At 39.5% G+C, this 18,951-nt stretch overlaps 1 protein-coding gene across 5 annotated transcripts in view; it reads right to left on the bottom strand.

The window, feature by feature from the left end:
* Positions 1-18,346, bottom strand: part of KAT7 (lysine acetyltransferase 7) — a 36,353-nt gene extending 18,007 nt beyond the window's left edge. Inside the window, exons 1-7 of one of the 5 annotated variants that reach the window (XM_079798249.1) lie at positions 17,807-18,346; positions 15,095-15,349; positions 12,643-12,819; positions 11,399-11,638; positions 5,890-5,972; positions 2,805-2,894; positions 1,280-1,378 (exon numbers count right to left, since the gene is read on the bottom strand). In XM_079798249.1, coding sequence (XP_079654375.1) covers positions 1,280-1,378; positions 2,805-2,894; positions 5,890-5,972; positions 11,399-11,638; positions 12,643-12,819; positions 15,095-15,349; positions 17,807-18,140 — 1,278 coding nt within the window. In that variant the 5' untranslated portion in view covers positions 18,141-18,346. The remainder of the gene's footprint in view (positions 1-1,279; positions 1,379-2,804; positions 2,895-5,889; positions 5,973-11,398; positions 11,639-12,642; positions 12,820-15,094; positions 15,350-17,806) is intronic. The other 4 variants (XM_079798250.1, XM_079798252.1, XM_079798251.1 and 1 more) reach the window with 4 other exon arrangements.
* Between the last annotated feature and the right edge of the window lie 605 nt (positions 18,347-18,951).

Here is an 18,951-nt window from a genome sequence, read left to right as displayed (position 1 = left end):
ACAACTCATCTCACATTCGCCATCTCCATTTAGTCATAAGGTCATTTTCAAGACAGTGATGGCTACCAAAAAAGTAAATGCAGTTGGGCATATTTTTGTCTTAGTGAAGCCATGCTGACTGCCTAAGTAATCACAAGCCACACTTTTAATAATCTACTCTAAGTACTAAATAAGCAAACATTCCACCTCCATGAAATTAAAAAAAAAACACAAAAAACCCATCAAAGAAAGACTGAGAGATCACATGCCAAGATATTAACAGTGATTTATATTTTGAAGGGTAATTTTTATTGTAATTTTTCTTCTCCTTTTTTTGGTATTTTCAACAGTTAAACATTTGTTAATAGGTTTATAATAAAGTAAGTCTTTACTTAAAAAATAAAGTTATGCAAAATGTTTTTAAAATTTTTTATTGATTGATTGATTTTGGAGAGAGGAAGGGAAAGAGAGACAGACACATCAATTTGTTGTCCCACTTATTATGCATTCATTAGTTGATTCTTGTATGTGCCCTGACAGGAGATCAAACCTGCAATCTTGATGTATTCATCCGGACAACTGACCTCTAACTAACTAAGCTACCCAGCCAGAGTATACAAAAGTTTCTTGAAGAATTTTTAACAAAAAATGAGTAAATTAGTTCAAGATATTAAAATAAAAACAGAATTCAAAGCTGTACTTACAGTAATAACCAAATTTTATAAATAAGGCATTATGTAAAAAGCCAGGCTACATCCCAAAATGCTAACTCTGGATATTTTTTAGGTAGTAGGATTAATGTTTATTTCTGTATACTTTTCTTAATTGTTCTATATTTTCTATTACAAATGTACATTACTTTTAAAACTAGAAAAAAAAGTTAAAATACTACAAAAAGATTTATAGATTATATCACCAAATTAATACCTTTTATTATGTAGGAATTTTATTTTTCCATTAAAGTAAGTGGACTGACTATAGCTTATCTTGAGTATTTTCCCTTAAACAGACATCTCCATTATCATGGCATTTGAGAGGGTAAATTTAACCCTTTAAAGCTAAAGTAAAGTTTACAAACAACTAGAGGACTAAACTTTTTTTTTCATCTAAATTCTAACAGTATTTTGTTTTTGAAAGACCTCAGGTTTCCACTCATAACAGCCAGTTTTGGGGGATTATAGTAAACTCTAACTGCCAGAGAATAGTCCTTCTACTTATAGAGAATACCAAACAACAAATCTGAAAAACAGAAGCTTAGAAACCAAAAGAAGTTCATGCTAATTAGTTAACTTTTTCTCACCAAATATTTCTCCTTCTGTTCTTTGCTCAGCCCAGAATTTCTTTTCTTCCTGAGTTCAGCAACCTTTTCCTTATATCGCAGCTGCCTGTCTGATGGTGCCTAATAGGAAAAAAGGAGAAAAGTGGCCAGCTAGGTAGAAAACTCATTGTGTAATTAGTTTCAAAATGAAAGTGACAACAAAATGGGAGGCGGCGCAGGAATGTCAGATGTGTTACAACCACCATGTTAAAGCATTGGCAATTTTAAAATTCCAAATCGAGTGCCCTGTCAGTTAATATGCGTGCAGGAATGTACTTATTTTGATATTAACCCAAACAGAACATAAATGAAGGATGGAAGTCTCCACCAAAGCAAAAGGAAATAAAGATCATTTCAATTCAATAAGCATTTATTGACAGCTTACTGCTTTCCAAGTACTGACATAAAAATTTAAAACTGAGTAAGAACAGAACCAAAGATAGACTACAAAGAGAAGTGTAGCTACCATTTATAGAGTGCTTATTCCCCAAGCACTGAGGATAGGTACGTTAGATGTATGATTTAGCTGACTGCCCTGCCAGGTAGGTATTAGTCACTCCTTTTTATTAACAAGAAAATGAAGTTTAGGGAAGTTAGCTGACCTGTCCAAGACCACACTGCTAGAGTAAAAGAATCACAGTATTCAAATCCAGATCTGTTTGGCTCCAAAGCCAAACTTCTTCTCCCTCATCGCCATGCTTCCTCTGCTATCCACCTATAACCTAACCTCAAAAACAGATATCACACGATGAGCTATGTATATACAATATGTGACAAGGCCAAACAACATTCTGAGAACATTACAGTGGGAATGCATGAAGAAGAAATGCATTAATGGTAGAAGTTTTGGGAAGAATTTCTACAATAGCTGAGAGTTGTACAAGGCCTTGAAGGGTAAATACAATTTCTTCTTGGTATAGGAATATAGAGTTTGGGCAGAAAACCAGCAAGAGTAAAGACCAAAGGCATTCAGGGAGAAACAAGGAATTAAGTGTAACCAGTGGGTATGAATGTTCAGAAAAGCAGAAGGATTAGGGTAAAGCAGCATCTTGGGATCCAAGGGAAGAGAGAATTAGAAGAAAAACAACATCAGCAACAAATGTCAAATGCTGAGGAGAAGTCACTGGTGGTCTTGGAAACATTCTAGCAGAGCAGAAGCGTTTGAAGGTAAATTACAATTGGTTAAAAAGTAGATGCAAAATGAGGAAATAGAGCAGCAGGTATAATCTTTCAAATAACCAGGATTATCTGTTGTTGTTGTTGTTGTTATTATTATTATTATTATAAATTGCATGCTTCCTTCATTTATGATGTAGCAGTGTTGGTTTCATGAAAATTTACTATTTGAAAAACAAATATGATTCTGAGTTTGACTGAAGACCAGTTATTTAGACATAACACCATAGGAAACAAGAGGCATGGAATACCTAAAGACAGTCATGGGCAGAGGATATCCAAAACTTGGCTCTCAAACTGGGAATGGCCAGAGCTTTAACAAGGCCCATACCTGATGCCTGGTTGCATGCCTGTTGTTGTCATCTTGCCTGTGGGACAGCATCCTTTCTTCTATCTGCTTATCCCGGCTCTGTGCTCTCACCTGCAACCATCAACAACGTCAATAAATCCACCTGCTTCTACAACTATGTTTACTTAACGCAAACAATACAAGAACAAATCCCCTGAATTTATGTGGTACTTTTACTTTCAAAGGGTCTTCACATTTATTAGCACAAAATCTGTAAGATATAGATAAGGCAAGCTTCCATTCCGTTATCTCAGCCATTAACTGAGAATCAGAAGTGAAACAATTACAACTAAATCATGATAAAGCTAAGAATTTAAAGTTTAATTGAGGACTCTGAGCCTGGACTCTTTCCACTGTACAATGAAAAAGAAACAGTGCAAGAAACAGAATGAAGAAGTACAGAGAAAATGTTAGATACTGGGATCAAGTCTATAGGGAAACTTAACTATGTAGTTATGTTATCTTAGACAAATCACATCATCTTTCCAAGTTTCAGTTTCATCTTCTGGTATGTGAGGACTCAATATACAACTGCCTATTCAATTTCAACAGTCAAACTCAGCATGGTCAAAACAGAAGACTGACATTCTCCCACAGATCTGCTCCACCCAAATCTTCCCTACAGCAATAAAGAGCAATACTTTCTAAACAAATGATCAGGTCAAAAACTTTAATGTCATTCTTGATTCTTTTTCTCTCACACACATCGAATCCATCAGCAAGCCTATTAGGCTGCCCCCCTCCAAAATATATCCAGAAACCAACCAATTTTTACTATCTTCACTGATAGAACAATACTCCAGACCACCACCTACTGCCTGAACTTTGGAGCAGCCTTCCAACTAGTCTATCCTGAGTCAACTCTTGCCCCCTCCAGTCCACTCTCCACACACTAGCAAGCTGTGATTCTTGAAAAGGGTTTATGAAATTACATCACACCTTGGATAAAGCCTTCCAGGTGCATCCCACAGCCATCAGAATACAAATATACTCCTTGTGCCAAGACCTACAGGTCCTTTTGATCTGGATCCGGCTTCATTTCCCATCATGCTCTAGTCACAGTGGCCAACTTTTGGTCCCTCAAAACCCAAGTTTGTCTCCACCTCACAACCTTTGTGCTTGCTCATCCCTCTACTTAAGATCTCTCATCCTAAATCTTGACACAGCTGCCTCTTTGTCGTCACCCATGACTCAGATCAAATGCCAACACCTCAAAAAGGGTTTCCTAACGACCCAAGCAAAAGCAGTGCCACACCCCTTCATCACCCCAAAGCAGTCACTTTCTGTGTCTTTAGTCTTTTTGTTTCTCACATTTAACACTTTATTAAATTCTTATTTACTTAGTAATTTATATGTTGATTTGGCCTCCCACCATGAGAATGTAAACTCCTTGAATGCGGTAGCTTTTTATCTCCTTCACAGAATCCTTAGATACCAACAACAGTGTTGGGCACATGCAGTCACAGAAATCTAGGACTGAATAAAAATGGTCATATCACTGAGAGCAATCATTTACCAGGAACTTAGAGTAATCATGTACATGCAAGTATTTTAAAAATGTTAGAGCTTTTAATAAGTGTGAGAACTTAGTCTAATCTTTCTATTTGGGATTCTAAATATAATAAAAATATATGTATCTTTCAGAAATTCTCCTGATCCTCCAAGCACATGTTCCAGTGGTAAAGATGGATTATGCTGAGCCTGATTCCCCTTGAAAGAGGAAAAATTCAAGTAATGCTTTTCTTTCTTCAGAATTTTATTCCACAACTGAAATTTTTATTTTTAAAAAATAAATTGCTAAGGTAACATGCTCATATTGCTACAGGCCAACAATCTTAAGTTATAGCTTAGGAAGACTTTTATGTAAAACCATTGACAGTATCAGATCATTCTATTTAGAAACAAGAGGTAGAGACAAGTCTCCAAAAACAGAGATCACAGCTATTTTCAGAGAAAGAAGGACATAATGCCTTGTCAGCTTTGATATCGATGTTGGTAGAGCTGCTCCTGTTTTGACCTGGTCTCAGACTAATGGGAAGATAATGGGAAGACCTACCACTTACTCTTACATAGAGCAGAAGAAACTGGCTATACAAGAGAATTGGAGTGAAAAAAACAAGTGCCCTCAATCTTAAAATCCACGTAAGCCTTGGCAGTATACCACGTTGCTGAAAGAATGAACACATAAAGAAACCTTCCATCCTGTGGTCAACTTGTAAATGAGAGAAAAAATTCCTGAATCGGGGAGAAGTAATGTTAGCTGGGGAATCTAATTTTCTCAGGATGAAACTGCCTCAGACAGGAATAAACCTGTGATCCTGAACTTATTAACAAAATAACAACCACAAATCAATACTCTGGTTTAACCAGCTTGGATAACCTGTCCAAATAGTATCCAAGCAAACCATTTAATTAACAATATTCTCAACTCTTGCTTCCCATAGTTAGTTTCCTGGTTCCATCCTTGGTAGCAGCAACCCACACAGAAACATATAAAATAGGATCTTAGGTTCTACTTCTAAATTCATTATGCTAAAATCCCAAAGGTTATTAAGACTACATTTTTCAAGAATTTAAAACAAGAATTAGCCAAGAGTAGATGTGATTGAGAGTAACAAAAAGGAAGACTATTCCACAGAAATAGAAAAAAATTATGAAAACCTTTTTAAAAGCAAAATGTCTTCATAGATTTACAAGATGAGAACCTAATGCATAAATATTGAGACCATATATTTATGCAAATCTGTACTTAATGAAAAAGGTCCCTAGAAGTCTTTGTAACTTTCAATGAAAAATAATTCATTAGAGGGTGATGTTCCAAATATTCCATAGATAATCTTATTAACTTCTTTCAAAGCATTCTTTACATACTATAATTAATTCTTTTATCTGTCTGTTTAACTATTGTTTTTAAAAACACAGTTGTTTTATATGATGTTTCCTCCACTAGAATTTAAGAGGGAGGACCCTGCCCACTGTCCACACTGGATCTCCACTATTTAGCAAAGTGCCTGGCAAACGGTAAGCTCTTGTTAAGTACATGTTTAGTAAATGAGAACATCATTACCTTGCACTCGTCAGCTGAGAGGTTGTGATAGAGCGGGCATCCTGAGATGGAGAAATGTCTCTCATGTTTTCCTGTAAGATGTCCTGTTAAAGGAGGGGAAAACTTAATTTCAAGATAGAATATTTAAGCTTAGAAAGTGGTGTTTTTCTCCATAACAAACCTGTTTTTTTGCTGTGTAATTTTTATCTAATATATGTCTGGTCAAACAGATTGAATCAGACAGACTGAATTCAAAAAAGGTAAGTGCTCCTAAGGACCATGAGTTGCACCCACAATAAATTCTTTCCTTCCACAGGTTGAATGTGGCAATATTTGAAGATACTTGTTTATGTTCAATATAAATTGTAATTCCTTCTGTTCCGATGATGTATTTCTCAAATTCCAAAATGTCATAAAGCCATACACTTATAATAAAGGCACAAAATCACAAGCAGGAATATTCTCTTTTGACAGAATTTAATTTTCCTATGCTAAACTGACCAAGTCATAAGGTAACAAGTGTACTTCATATTATGCAATTTTATCCTACCTGATGAACTTCTTCCAATAATCAACAGAAACATAAAAACGAAGAAGGAAATGGCTTTTTCTATCATATAAGTAAATATATTTGATAGTTTTGGACCAAATTAAATATATTCCTTATTTGGGTGCTGGGACTGGTTTCATTTAAAGATTTAGGCTTCTTCCATAATCAAACTTTTAAACAGGCAGTTTGCACAAGGCCCTCTTATGAGGAGAAAATGTTAGGAATAACAATACAAAAAGGCTCATTTTACCTAAAGGGGCATCTCCTCATTTTTCTATTTTTCATGTGGTGAAAACAAACAGGGAATTGAAAATTATTTCCTTTTTAAACATCTCCTCAACCAAAAGGTTAATAAAACACCTAAGATTGAGAGGGATGGTGAGATAATTCAAGTGGCATAAAAAGATAAATTGGCTAAGTTAAATCACTAGTCTACAGATATCTTGACCTTTCTTTCATAAAAAAAAAAAAAAGATTTAATTTTGAGTAAATGAGACACTGGGATTTAAAAAAATTATACTTCATGGGAGAAAAAGAAATTTAAAAATTTTACTTCATAATTTATAGAATAAGCTTTAAAGTTCTCAGGGAGATGGGAATATATGATATACAGACTGCCATTTCTCTGGAACTGTAAAATACTAGTGGCCCGGTGCATGGATTTGTGCACATTGAAAGGAAAGTAATTAGAAGAAATATTTTAATATTGCTATTCGCCCTTTCTCTATAATAGAAGTGTCAACCAAATTCATGATCGACAATGACAGATTGAAAATGACAGATCAAAACACACGCGTGTGATTGGCGCCAGCGAGAGCTTTATATGTATCGCGCATGTGCGAGTCAACATTTATTTTTAAATTGCCAGTGTGCATCATATGTACCAGTTCGTCAGATGGTGGGTCAGATGGTCACTTAGTCTTTTATATATATAGATAATTTTTAGGAATCCATACATTTTATCTCGGGCACAAAAACTACCCCCAGTGGTCAAACACGGTATATAAAATGTAAAGTATCACTGCTACCGCAAGCCTTTTTAGATATTATGCATTTATAACTTCTGAGTAAATTATTCATGTTTTACTTTATATGTAAACTAAAACTAATTTAATATGTCTATATTAAAAATTTAAAAAGGACAGCAGCTGATCTATTGACCTAGCAATTCCATTGCTATGAATTTATCCAACAGATTTTCTAAAGACACCAAATACACACATACAAGGCTATCCATTACAGTACTAATCAAAATAGGTAAAAATGAGAAATAATCTAAATGTCAATCAACATAGGACAATTTAAATAACTTATGAACTATCAATACAATGGAATGCTCTGTATCCTCTAAGTGCTAATAATGTAAAATACCCAAGATGTCAAACCAACCATTGTATATTTTCCTTTTTATGAATACCAACACAAAAGAAATATGTGTACATATACGTGTGCTTATACTATATGTGTATAGAAACTAACTAGAAGCACTCATAAAAATTACCAACAGTAGCTTTATATCTGGGGCATATAAAGGAAGAATTTTTACTTATGTACTTCAAGCCTTCTTACAGGGTTTTAACTTTTCACAGGCACATAATATTTTCATACCAAAAAATTTTTTAAGTTAATGCCATCGCTTTGCCTATGATAAAGAGTAGAATAGGATCAAGAATAATTTTGGAAGCTCAGGTTCATACATTTCAAACTCTGCCAGTAAAATAAAACCAAGTCAAAATAAACTTCCCTCTGACCCAGCAAATTTATATTTACCCTCTGGTCTACCTCATTAAGGGGGCTAAGTCCTGGGCATAACTAACACACAATTAGACCCCTACTCTGAAGTCATCTGCTCTTCTCCATTCTGGTCACTGAAGTGCAACTCAAATTGCTTAAGCATTCTCCTGCCCCAGACCTGATGCACTGCTGTTCCCTCTAAGCTTATCACTTATTCCCCTGATACTCATATGGCTCTTCCTCACTTTTTTCAGGTTTCTCCTCAAATGTCAAGGTATCAGAGTGGCTTTTCCTAATCTACTGTGTGTGCACATGCACAAACAATATTCTACCCTCTTTGCATGCCATACTTATTTTCCTCCATAGCACGTATCTCTAGTTGATGAATATATCCTATTTAATAAAAGAGTAATATAAAGATTGATCATCACTGCAACACACAATATAGCTGCCCCCATGTGGTCAAAGATCCTGCCCCCATGTGGACACAAGATGGCCACCACAAGATGGCCAGCAGGGGAGGACAGTTGGGAGGCACCTGGCCTGCAAGGGAGGGCACTTGTGAGGGACCAGGCCTGCAAGGGAGGGCAGTTGAGAGGGACCAGGCTTGCAAGGGAGGGCAGTTGGAGGTGATCAACCCTGCAGGAGAGGGCAGTTAGGGGTGACCAGGCTAGCAGAGGAGGGAAGTTGGGGGCAAACAGGCTGGCAGGGGAGCAGTTAAGCATCAACCAGGCTGGCAGTGGAGTGGTTAGGGGGTGATCAGGCTGGCAGGCAGAAGCGGTTAGGGGCAATCAGGAAGGCAGGCAGGCAAGCAGTTGGGAGCCAGCAGACCTGGATTGTGAGAGGGATCGGGCCTAAACGGGCAGTCGGACATCCCTCCAGGAGTCCCAGATTGGAGAGGATACAGGCTGGGCTGAGGGACAACCCCCTGCCGTGCACGAATTTCGTGCACCGGGCTTCTAGTATATATATATATATAGCTATCTGGTTTGCCTTTCCCAGTTAGCTACCTCCAAGAGGATTGGGATTTAGACACAGTCACAACTATATCACCAGAACTTTATTTATTTTTAAATATGTTTCTATTGATTTCAGATAGGTAGGGAAAGGGGGAGAGAGAGAGATAGAAACATCAATGATGAGAGAATCACCAATCGGCTACCTTCTGCACGCCCCCTATCAGGGATTGAGACCACAACCCAGGCATGTGCCTTAACCCAGAATTGAACTGTGACCCCAATTCATGGTCAACCACTGAGCCACACCCGCCAGACATCACCAGAACTTTAAAAAGTATCTGACACATGGCAAATATTCAATTATATTTGTCAATATTGAATGACTTGTTAAACATCCTACCTAATAAAGAGGGAATATGCAAAATGACCATCACGCCATCACAAAGATGGAGGCACCCACAGCGGATGGGAGGTTTCCGTACCACAAGATGGCTGCGCCCACAGTGGAGGTGGGGTTTCCATAACACAAGATGGCTGCACCCACAGCAGAGGCCGAGTTCCCGTAATGAGCCTTAATGAGCAATCAGCAGGAACCTGAGGCTGCGTGACACTGGGCCGGGGCAGGGGACCTGAGGCTGCGCTCCCCGCCCGGTGGGGCCGGCTGGGTCTGGATCTCGCCCAATGTGGGTGGGGCTGGCTGGGTCTAGGTCTTAAGCGATTTTGAGGCACCGCAGGTGGGCAGGGACTTGACTCTGGGTCCCACGGCGCACCCCAGACTCAGACAGGAGGAAGATTTTCATATACATTTTACTAATTTTCTTTCATCTGACACTTCTATTATAGAGAAAGGGCAAATAGCAGTATTAAAATATTTCCTCTAATTAATCCCCTTTTAATGTGCACGAATTTCGTGCACCGGGCCATTAGTCTATATATATAAAAGGCTAAGTGACCGACCATCTGCGCACTGGCAATTGAAAAATAAATGTTGACTCGCACATGCACGATACATATAAAGCTCTCGCTGATGCCAATCACCCACAAACGGCTGGTACATATGACACACACTGGCAATTTAAAAATAAACATTGACTCGCGCATGCTCGATACATATAAAGCTCTCTTCTCTTCTAATTAATTTCCTTTCAATGTGCACGAATCCGTGCACCGGGCCACTACTAGTATATATAAAATAAAAGTACAATTTAGGGATGCATGGATAGTGACTAGCAGATTCCCTTACCCTCTTAAAGTACATTAGCTATCTCTTGCTTGTACTGTGGGTTTATATGATGACACCTATTCTGTTTTTCATTATTTATCCCAAGGAAATTGATTTAGGCCTGAAACAATTATCTTGAATGATAACTATTACAGCATTCAGAGGAACTTTTGCTCTATTTTATGCATTTTTATGGTTAAATTTTTTTTTTGAGAAACTGCTAAGACCAGGAAAATATCCAAATAAATATAATACTAGAAAAATGCACTAGTAGCCTGCATAGCAGCGACTTACTCTGTTCTACCTTTTTTTCTGAACCTGGTAGCCACATTCAAAGACTAAATCTGAGTAATGAAAGGCCCCTTATCTCCCAATCAGCACCTTCCAATTCTAGACAAAAGCTTAAGTCTAACATTTGCACCTAAGCTCACCTAGAGAGTACAAATAAGGTTTAAGCCATGACAAGAATCCCTCAGTAAGGATTCAAAGTCTGTCATAAGAAAACAATAAAATATTCATTATATGAGAAGAAATATTTATCTAGTTTATATTTACTAAATACACAAAGCCACAGGACCAAAAACCACTGAAGTCACAAAAGTCCAGAGTTTCATCTGTAGTCTTTTAGTTTAATTGCCTCTTGATAAGTAATCTGTTTTCCTCATTTAACAGCTATGGCCATATCACCACTATTCTGCACTAGCTTATACTCTATTAATCCGCATTAAGCTTATACCATGTACCATACAATGATATTGGGAAATAACTGGTCTTCTGTTTCATTTTTGCTAGAAAAAGGAGAGACTTTTTCAATGGGAAAAGCTCTCAATTTAAACTGAATAGTGCATCATAGTTAATTTCCAGATCTATTATTATGGACAATAGGCCACGAAGCAGAAATGCTTTTATTCAAGTGGGCAATTCATTGTTACTCTGAGCAAGTGGTCACTGAAGAGCCTAAGAAGCTAGATCACAACGGAACACTAAACATTTCTGGGTGATTCTAATTCTGGAGGGAGAGAGAACCACAGAATACAGGGTGTCATAAAGTTGGGGCACACTTACCTAGAGAGTTACAGCCTGGTGTAGGACACTTCATATTAAAGTTATAGCTTTCATGGAAGCGACGGCGCTTGGGGCGATGAGAGAGATCGCTGCCTGAGTCTTTCAGGGACATGTCCTTGGCAATGCTCTCATCATGAGACACGTTGGGGCTGGAGATATCTATGTCAGACTCAGAAGAAGGTGCGTTTCCAGTTGGAGTTCGAGGTGGAGACTCATCATGATCAGCTGCATTTTTAGTTTCTAAAATAAAAGCAATTGGTAGAACTTGTGGAAAGGTTCATTTAGTTAGAGGTTTACTATTCAGAAGAGTTTATGGTCTTCCCAGATCTTCTATGATTTGACCAGTAACTTTTAGCTGTTTATCTGCTACAAAAGCTAAATGAAAAACAAACAAAAAAATGAACATTGTTCCTTTTGTGCAACTTTAAATTCTGACTAAAATTTAAATTTGGGGTTTCCCTAATACATTTTAGTTACCTGTGTTTCTCCTAAGCCCTCAATCATGGCTAATCAAAACTGGATGGAAAAAAATTATTTTAAAAGCATTACCATCCCACTCTATTTCTGGGAGATACACAGGATGGAAGACAAATGAAAATGTTTTGTCTTTCTGGATGACACTGAACAGACTTGGTGTGAAAGTGTGAATAGACTTGACTCTTGGGTTAGCTGTTGGTAATCTACAATCCCAATTCCAAACTCTAACTTAGGAGTTGCAGCCCCGGCCAATATGGCTCAGTTGGTTGATGTGTCGTCCAGTGCACCAAAAGGTCACAGGTTCCATTCCTGATCAGGGCACATGTCTGTGTTGCGGGTTCAGTCCCTGTATGGGCAGGAGGAAACTGATCGATGTGTCTCTCCCATCCTCCCTCTCTAAAATCAATAAAGTAAAAAAAGAAAAATGTTAAATCAAGGCTTGCAAACCAAATGCCTCCAGGGGCTGAGCAAGGCCAAACAGAAAGATGACTGTCCCTCTCCAGGGACAACTACCATTCAGCTCTAGCCAATTATTACTGTGGGTGAGTGGCCACCTAGTGTTCCATAGATCCGGCTGCTCTGGACCGCAAGAATATTCTAGTACCAAACTGTCCTCAGCAAGATATAAGAAAGGAATCAGGCAAACAGCATTGACGTAGCTGAAATTTTGCGAGTATTAGGCATCTGCAGTGGCTCCAAGCCTTCCTTATGAAGAAATTGACCACACCCTCTCTGGAATGGGTCCAAATCATGCCATACCCACTCACCTCTATCTGAAAAGTCAACCACTTGCTCAGTTTCTGAGCCAGACGAACGAGTCTGCCGAAGTGGGTATTTTTTCGGAGTCACTGGGGTAGGCTGCTGCTGACTACGGGTCACTCTCCTGGTAGAATAAACAGGCTCCTCAGCGCCAAAAGACTGCAAATTTCGAACAGGGCTGGAATCTGAAAAGATAATGTAATACTTAAAGAAAAAACAAGGAAGTCTATTTCCCATCCATATGATTCATTAGCATGTGGGCCCTCCTCTTCATATTTCACAAAATCCAACTAATCTTTAAAATATCTATTTTATTAAATAAAACATAAGCAAAAGAGCCTCAATCAGGCATAGAGATGAAATACTGTGTAGAATTAATAGTTTAGGTTCTGGAATCACGGCTAAACATGATTCAATTCCACTCTACCATACCAACTAGCTGTTAATCTCCCCAAGCCTGTTTCCTTAACTTTAAAAAGGAAAATACTAGCAGCACATTCTTCATGTTTGTTGTGAGGAATAAGTGAGATAACTTATATAAAGGACTTAATGTGATACTTGGTACATAGATCTAGTGCTTTATAAATAATAGTTGCATCCTCTCTTTCTTTCCTTACTCTAACCCACCGTAACAGATATTCTATTACTAAAGGTATAACAATACACAAATATTTCCTTTCCTTAGGGGTCTCTTTTTTTCTTCCTAATTGCCCTTTCTGAAACCCGGAAGAGAAATAATAGATTCATAAAGGGTAATGCGATAATACAGCTTTTAAAATTGTTTTGGATGGCAAAACCTATTCTGAAGCACCCAACAGTCTTCCTACGTTTCCAAACTGATGACACTTAAAAAAGGAATGAAAGAAATTCACACCTGAAATTAAAGCATATTTTAAACAAGGAGAAAATTGAAAACCTCAAACTTTTGTGTAAATTAGCACACAATTAGGTTATCAGTTTGCATACCCCTAGGGGTCTGCATTTACAATGCAGTCTACATTTTGCTTTAGAGAGGGCCGCCTTCCATAGACTACATTGTGAATGGTATTCCCAGAACTCTGTGGTCATGAAGTATAACCACCAGAAAGAAACCCAGAGCTCATGTATTTCTTAGCTGTTTTGAATACTTAAAACTTTTAGGTATCCAGGGCATGGCCAATTAATACTTTCTAAGAACATTATGCCCTTTGCTTTAAATATACTGTTCCTTCTGCCTATAATAACACTTTCCCATCTTTCAACTTGTAAATTCCAACTAGATCCTGTAAAATTTCCATCTGGGAGTCCTGCCATCATCTGGCTGCTCCATTTCTTGGCTCCCATAGTAATCCATGCAAACCTCTCAGAGTCCTTACCACAATGCATTACAATGATCACTTTACATATCTATATCTTGCACTAAACTGAGCAGTCCTTGAGGGCAGAAACTGATTCTCCCATCATGGAATTCCAGTTCATAGGATAGTACCTGAATTATAGTAGCCATTTATCAGTATTCCCATTGTGCTAGAAATAAAACTTAAAAACTGAGAAATCAAGAGACAACAGCTATAATTCAGCTGAAATTTAAATTAAAAAATAAAGTTAGGAACAGTTAAGAGACTATTCCCACTTTCTTGCTTGAAAAACTGATGTTTTTCTCTCACGCTCACAGCGGTAACCAAATCAGCACTATTTAAGTGCTCAAAGTATACTACATTTCCTCCCTTAATATAGTATCACTTACTGATCATCAGCTTTCTGTATTAACTGCAACCTTCTTTCCTCCCCAGAGAATCCCAGAGCAGAGCCAAGAGGGGTCAGGGGTACCTTCCAAATCTAAGCAGCCCAGGTGGCTAACTGCACTGGAGGAACTTTTAAGACAGAGATTCTCTATTCTCTATACCAAAACGAAATGTTTGGGTATTTACAAGTGATTATTGACTCAACTATCTATATCTATTGTGTATCCAACGGTATTATGGAATTAAACATGGTTTTAGAAGTATTGAGCCCCCGCCAATTGTCAAGAGACTACTTTAAGTCCCTAAGTCTAAACCATTCTAACAGAAAGTGACATGATAACATTCCCATTTTACTGATAGGAAAACTGTAATCTTAAAAGGTTAAATACTCAAGACATTCATGTACTACACGTCCATTATACCAGACATAGTTCATTTGGGTCTAAAAGTTAAGACAGCAACCCCAACAGAACCAAACCATTTTGGTATTTTTTTGTTGAATTTTCTTTTTATTGTTGACATTATTACAGATGTCTCCCATTTCCCCCTCTGCCCACCTCCACCCAGGCCCCCAACAGAACCATTTTTAAAGACCTGATACTTCTGTTGTCATTTGCTCTGTATTTCCCCAGATTCCGTCATCTACATCAAGCCACAGGACAGTTTCCACATTAACACAGTGTGATGACCAGTCAGCAGGTTGTGAGACGTGGTCAGGGAGAAGGAAGCCTTTTACCTTGGGAACTCTGGCTCAGCCGGGCTGAGGAGCGGGTGACTCGGGCAGATCTCCGAGATGTGCCATCGCTCTCTGAACTGTCTGTGTGCTCGAGATCTGTAGAAAAATCGGAATCTTCGGTTCCATCGGAACTACTGCCTGCATTCCTCTGTAACACCATAGATCCAGACATTAGCACAGAAGCATTTACTCTGTGGGTTTGTATTAACACTGGAAATAAAACGAACCGTGATGCTGAAAACACGAAGTTCAAACCTAAGAAAGAATTCAACAGTCAACTTCCCTTTATTTAGAACATTTAAATAAACAACCTACAAATAATGTATCCTTATTAAATAAATGAAGAGAATTAATTTTTCCTGTATTAGGATTAATTCTAAAACAAGTCCATTTGGAGGTCAGTATCATAAACTGGAAATAAAAGTATCCAACTCAAAATGGTCTGGCTGACATAATAGCCATGCATTTATATATAAAGTCCAAGGCAGTGAGAAAAAATGTTAGTGCTTGACTCCATTTAACTTTAGGGAGTTTTTGTTCAAAGTCTCCATGAACAGCTAACACTTTTTTTAAAGCCATACACTAATTCAAAATATCATGGTCAACTCTGATCCTAAGAGAATTTAAGCAGAAAAAGAGTAAAATTCTTCTTTCTTATATTATCTACCTTTGAAGCTTCTCCACATGAATATCAAAAGGGCTTAAAAAGGGAGGCAGCTTGCACAAGAAGACTTATAGGCATTCAGAAACAGAGTTTTTATTGTCTTTTCAATTAATAATTATTTGTCAATTATTAGCCTCCAAAGGCATAATTACCCATAAGGATAACTTTTATCAGTTGGGCATTAACACTGTACATTTTTTACTAAACCAGAAAGGGAAGAGCTTTTGCTAAAAATACAAAAATACAAAGCTTCACACTACAAGTCCCCTATTTTTTATTCAAAACCGTTAGGGCCACTTTTGTTTAGAATGCATAATTTTTTAGATAAACAGACACATTATAATATGTAAATAATCACACTAAAGAAGGCATGCAAAAACTGCAAGTAACCTCAGGACAGTTTAGGTCAGGTTTTGCCACCAAATAAGTAACAAAGAACAAACTTACATGTTTAAGAGCTCTTTGTATTTGGGGAGACTGTGGACCTATTCCAAGGCACCAATACTATTCCTGCATTTGGTGAGCTTTAACATAAACACCTACCAATGTAGGTCATTTTAGGAGACATTAAAAAAAATGCAAGTATTTTATTTGAAAGTTTCTGTGAAGAGAAAAATTTCTGCAGAAATGAGCAAGATACCACCCAGCTTTCCAAATAGTTCAAGGGTAATCTGCCCAGAAATGAGCAGACGCCCCAGAATCACAGTAAATCAATAGGATGGGAGGGGAGGGGGGAATCAAAGGCCATCTAGTCCAGTTACCCAGATGCTGGAATCACTGATCATCTCTGACCATCCTTTCCTGGCTTGACCTCTTCTCTCTGGCTTTCCCTGATCTACTCCCACCCTACTCCAGAGCAGAATTACTTGCTCCCACACTTGCCTTCTATAACTTTGTATATATACTTCTAAGTAGAGAATTTACTAGATCCCTCTACAGTTATTTATATGCCTGTTTCCCTGCCCCCCCCCCCATCAGATTTTTAAAGCCAATGATTATGTTTAATTTTTGAATCCCCAGCAACCAGCACATAGCGAGTAGTCAATAAAAATTTGATGAATTATGCCCTGCGGTGTGGCTCAGCGGTTGAGTGTCGACCTATGAATCAGGAGGTCAAGGCTGGATTCCAGGTGGGGTTTAGATATGGATCCCCAGCAGGAGGCAGCCGATCAATGACTTTCTCATTATTGATGTTTCTCTCTTTCCCTTCCTCTCTGAAATCAATGAAAATACATTTTTAAAAAACTGTTGAATTAGATTTGTTCTGTAATGCTGGCACAGCCATTGGCTAATTGAGTTGCTTGGGGCAGCTGTAAAAAGAAAGGATGGGGGTGATCTCCTAAGTCCCATGTAATTTTGGAAAGTTTCTGATTTTACGAAATGCATTTTCTAGGCGCTGTCCAACGAAGCCAATACGGAAAAATTACGGCTTGGATGCAACAGGTCAGAGTGGGATCCCTTGGGAGTGGGCGCTGGTTCTCTATCACCCAGTCTCTGCTTTGTTGTGCCCCCCGCCGGGAAAGGAAGGATGCTCCAAAACCCCGCCTCTCCATTTACAGCGTCACCAGCCCAGAGGGCGGGGACTCGTGCCACCCAATTGTAGTCCCGCTAAACCGCACCCCCACGGGACAGACTGCCAACCTCAGCCAATCAAGAGAGGAGGGATCGTTCTCTACAGCCAATCCGAGAGCTGCGGGGCCAGGCTCAGACACCTCCCCCGCACGCGGGGAGGTAACCGTTGGGCCCAAATGGGCGGTGTCACCAACCAATCAATATGCTTCTAGACGTTTCAGCGACCAATTAACGAGAAGAACGCCTCCGAGCCAGGCAAGCAGAGGGCGGGAATAGTTGCTAGCACAGGCCGAGGCCAGCGTCGGGCCCACATTTTTCTGTCGGATATGGACTGGAGGGAGGGTTGCTGAGCTAGACTCGGGGGGGTCGGGAAGTTGGAACCCAGGGGCTGTCTGTGGAGCGTGACCAACTGCGTCACGTTGCTCAATCGACTTGTCCTTAGACACCCGCCATCCCTCCGGTCCCGTTCCTCTCACCTTCCTTCGCGGCATTGCCGGCGGCTGCGGCCCGACGGTTCCGATTCGGGCAGCGGCGGCAGCAGCAAGAGGAACGGTAGCTCCGGCGGGCTCCGTGGCGGCCTCTGTAGCAGTCCCAATCCTGCGGACGATCCCAAGTGCCTCCTGCTTCACAGCGTCTACAGCCTTCTGCGCAGGCGCCGCGGGCTGAAGCGCTTTTTCCTTCACTTCCGGCTGGGGCTCGCGTCATCTGACGCTGTGGGCCCGATGGGGTCCTGGGAGTTGCGCTGTTTCTGGTGAGGCTGGCGAGCGCCATTTTGGAACTGGGCGCCAAGTACAAACCGGGGCCAGCCATTTTTACTTAGGGGAACGGCACCCTTTTGTGTGGGCGTGGGTAGCCATTCTTGTGTGGGGCTGAAGCCTGACAGTTGAAGGTAATGGTTCTCATCTTTACCTTGGGCAAAATTTCCTTTCCCGGTAGCTGTGATTTCTGAAGTCGAGGAAGGAAACCCCCAGAATTCATCAGGTTGTTGATATTTAACCCCTTCTTGGCCTAGCTGGCTGAAGGACGTTTCCGTTTATCCTATAAACTCAAAAGTTGAGAAGGGATACTTTGCAGAAAAAAAAAAAAAATATTTTAAGAGCCATCCTGTGTCTCCGCGTGGTGGGAATGAAGGCTTTGTAGAAGAAACGAAAGGGCAGCGCCCATAAAATGAGGAAGTTTCTTGTCTGGTAAAGGAGACATTGTCCTTGCCTTTAGCGAACAGCAAGTGAGTTAAGCCATTCAGGTCGCGGGGAGGAGGCAGAACCATTTCATTCTTCAGGAGCTGTAGCTCCAGAGAATTCCCAGTTTAGCTTTGTGGTGAGCACCCACCTCCGTCCCCCATTCTGTATGAGTTTAAGAGGCCTGGGTGAGGTGGGGATGGGGGTGCCGTACCAGAATCGGAGAAGCAATGAACCCCACTTTAACCCAAGTGATCCCTGGAAATCAGAAGCTTGAGCCAGGAGTTGGGGGAGGGAATAAGAAGAAGGAATCTTTTTAGTGAAGCTGGAGCTGAAAAAAAAAGGATGGATGTTCAAATAATAGGGCCTGCTTTGAGAGGGGCAAGGAAGAAGTTGATCAAGGATATAGGGCAGGAAGAAGAGCCATAGAGAAGAAGGCTGGG

This window comes from Cnephaeus nilssonii (assembly GCF_951640355.1).
Source record: "Cnephaeus nilssonii genome assembly, chromosome: 19".
NCBI lineage: Eukaryota > Metazoa > Chordata > Mammalia > Chiroptera > Vespertilionidae > Cnephaeus > Cnephaeus nilssonii.
The sequence above is the reverse complement of the archived record's forward strand: the minus strand, read 5'-3'. Positions and strand labels throughout refer to the sequence as shown.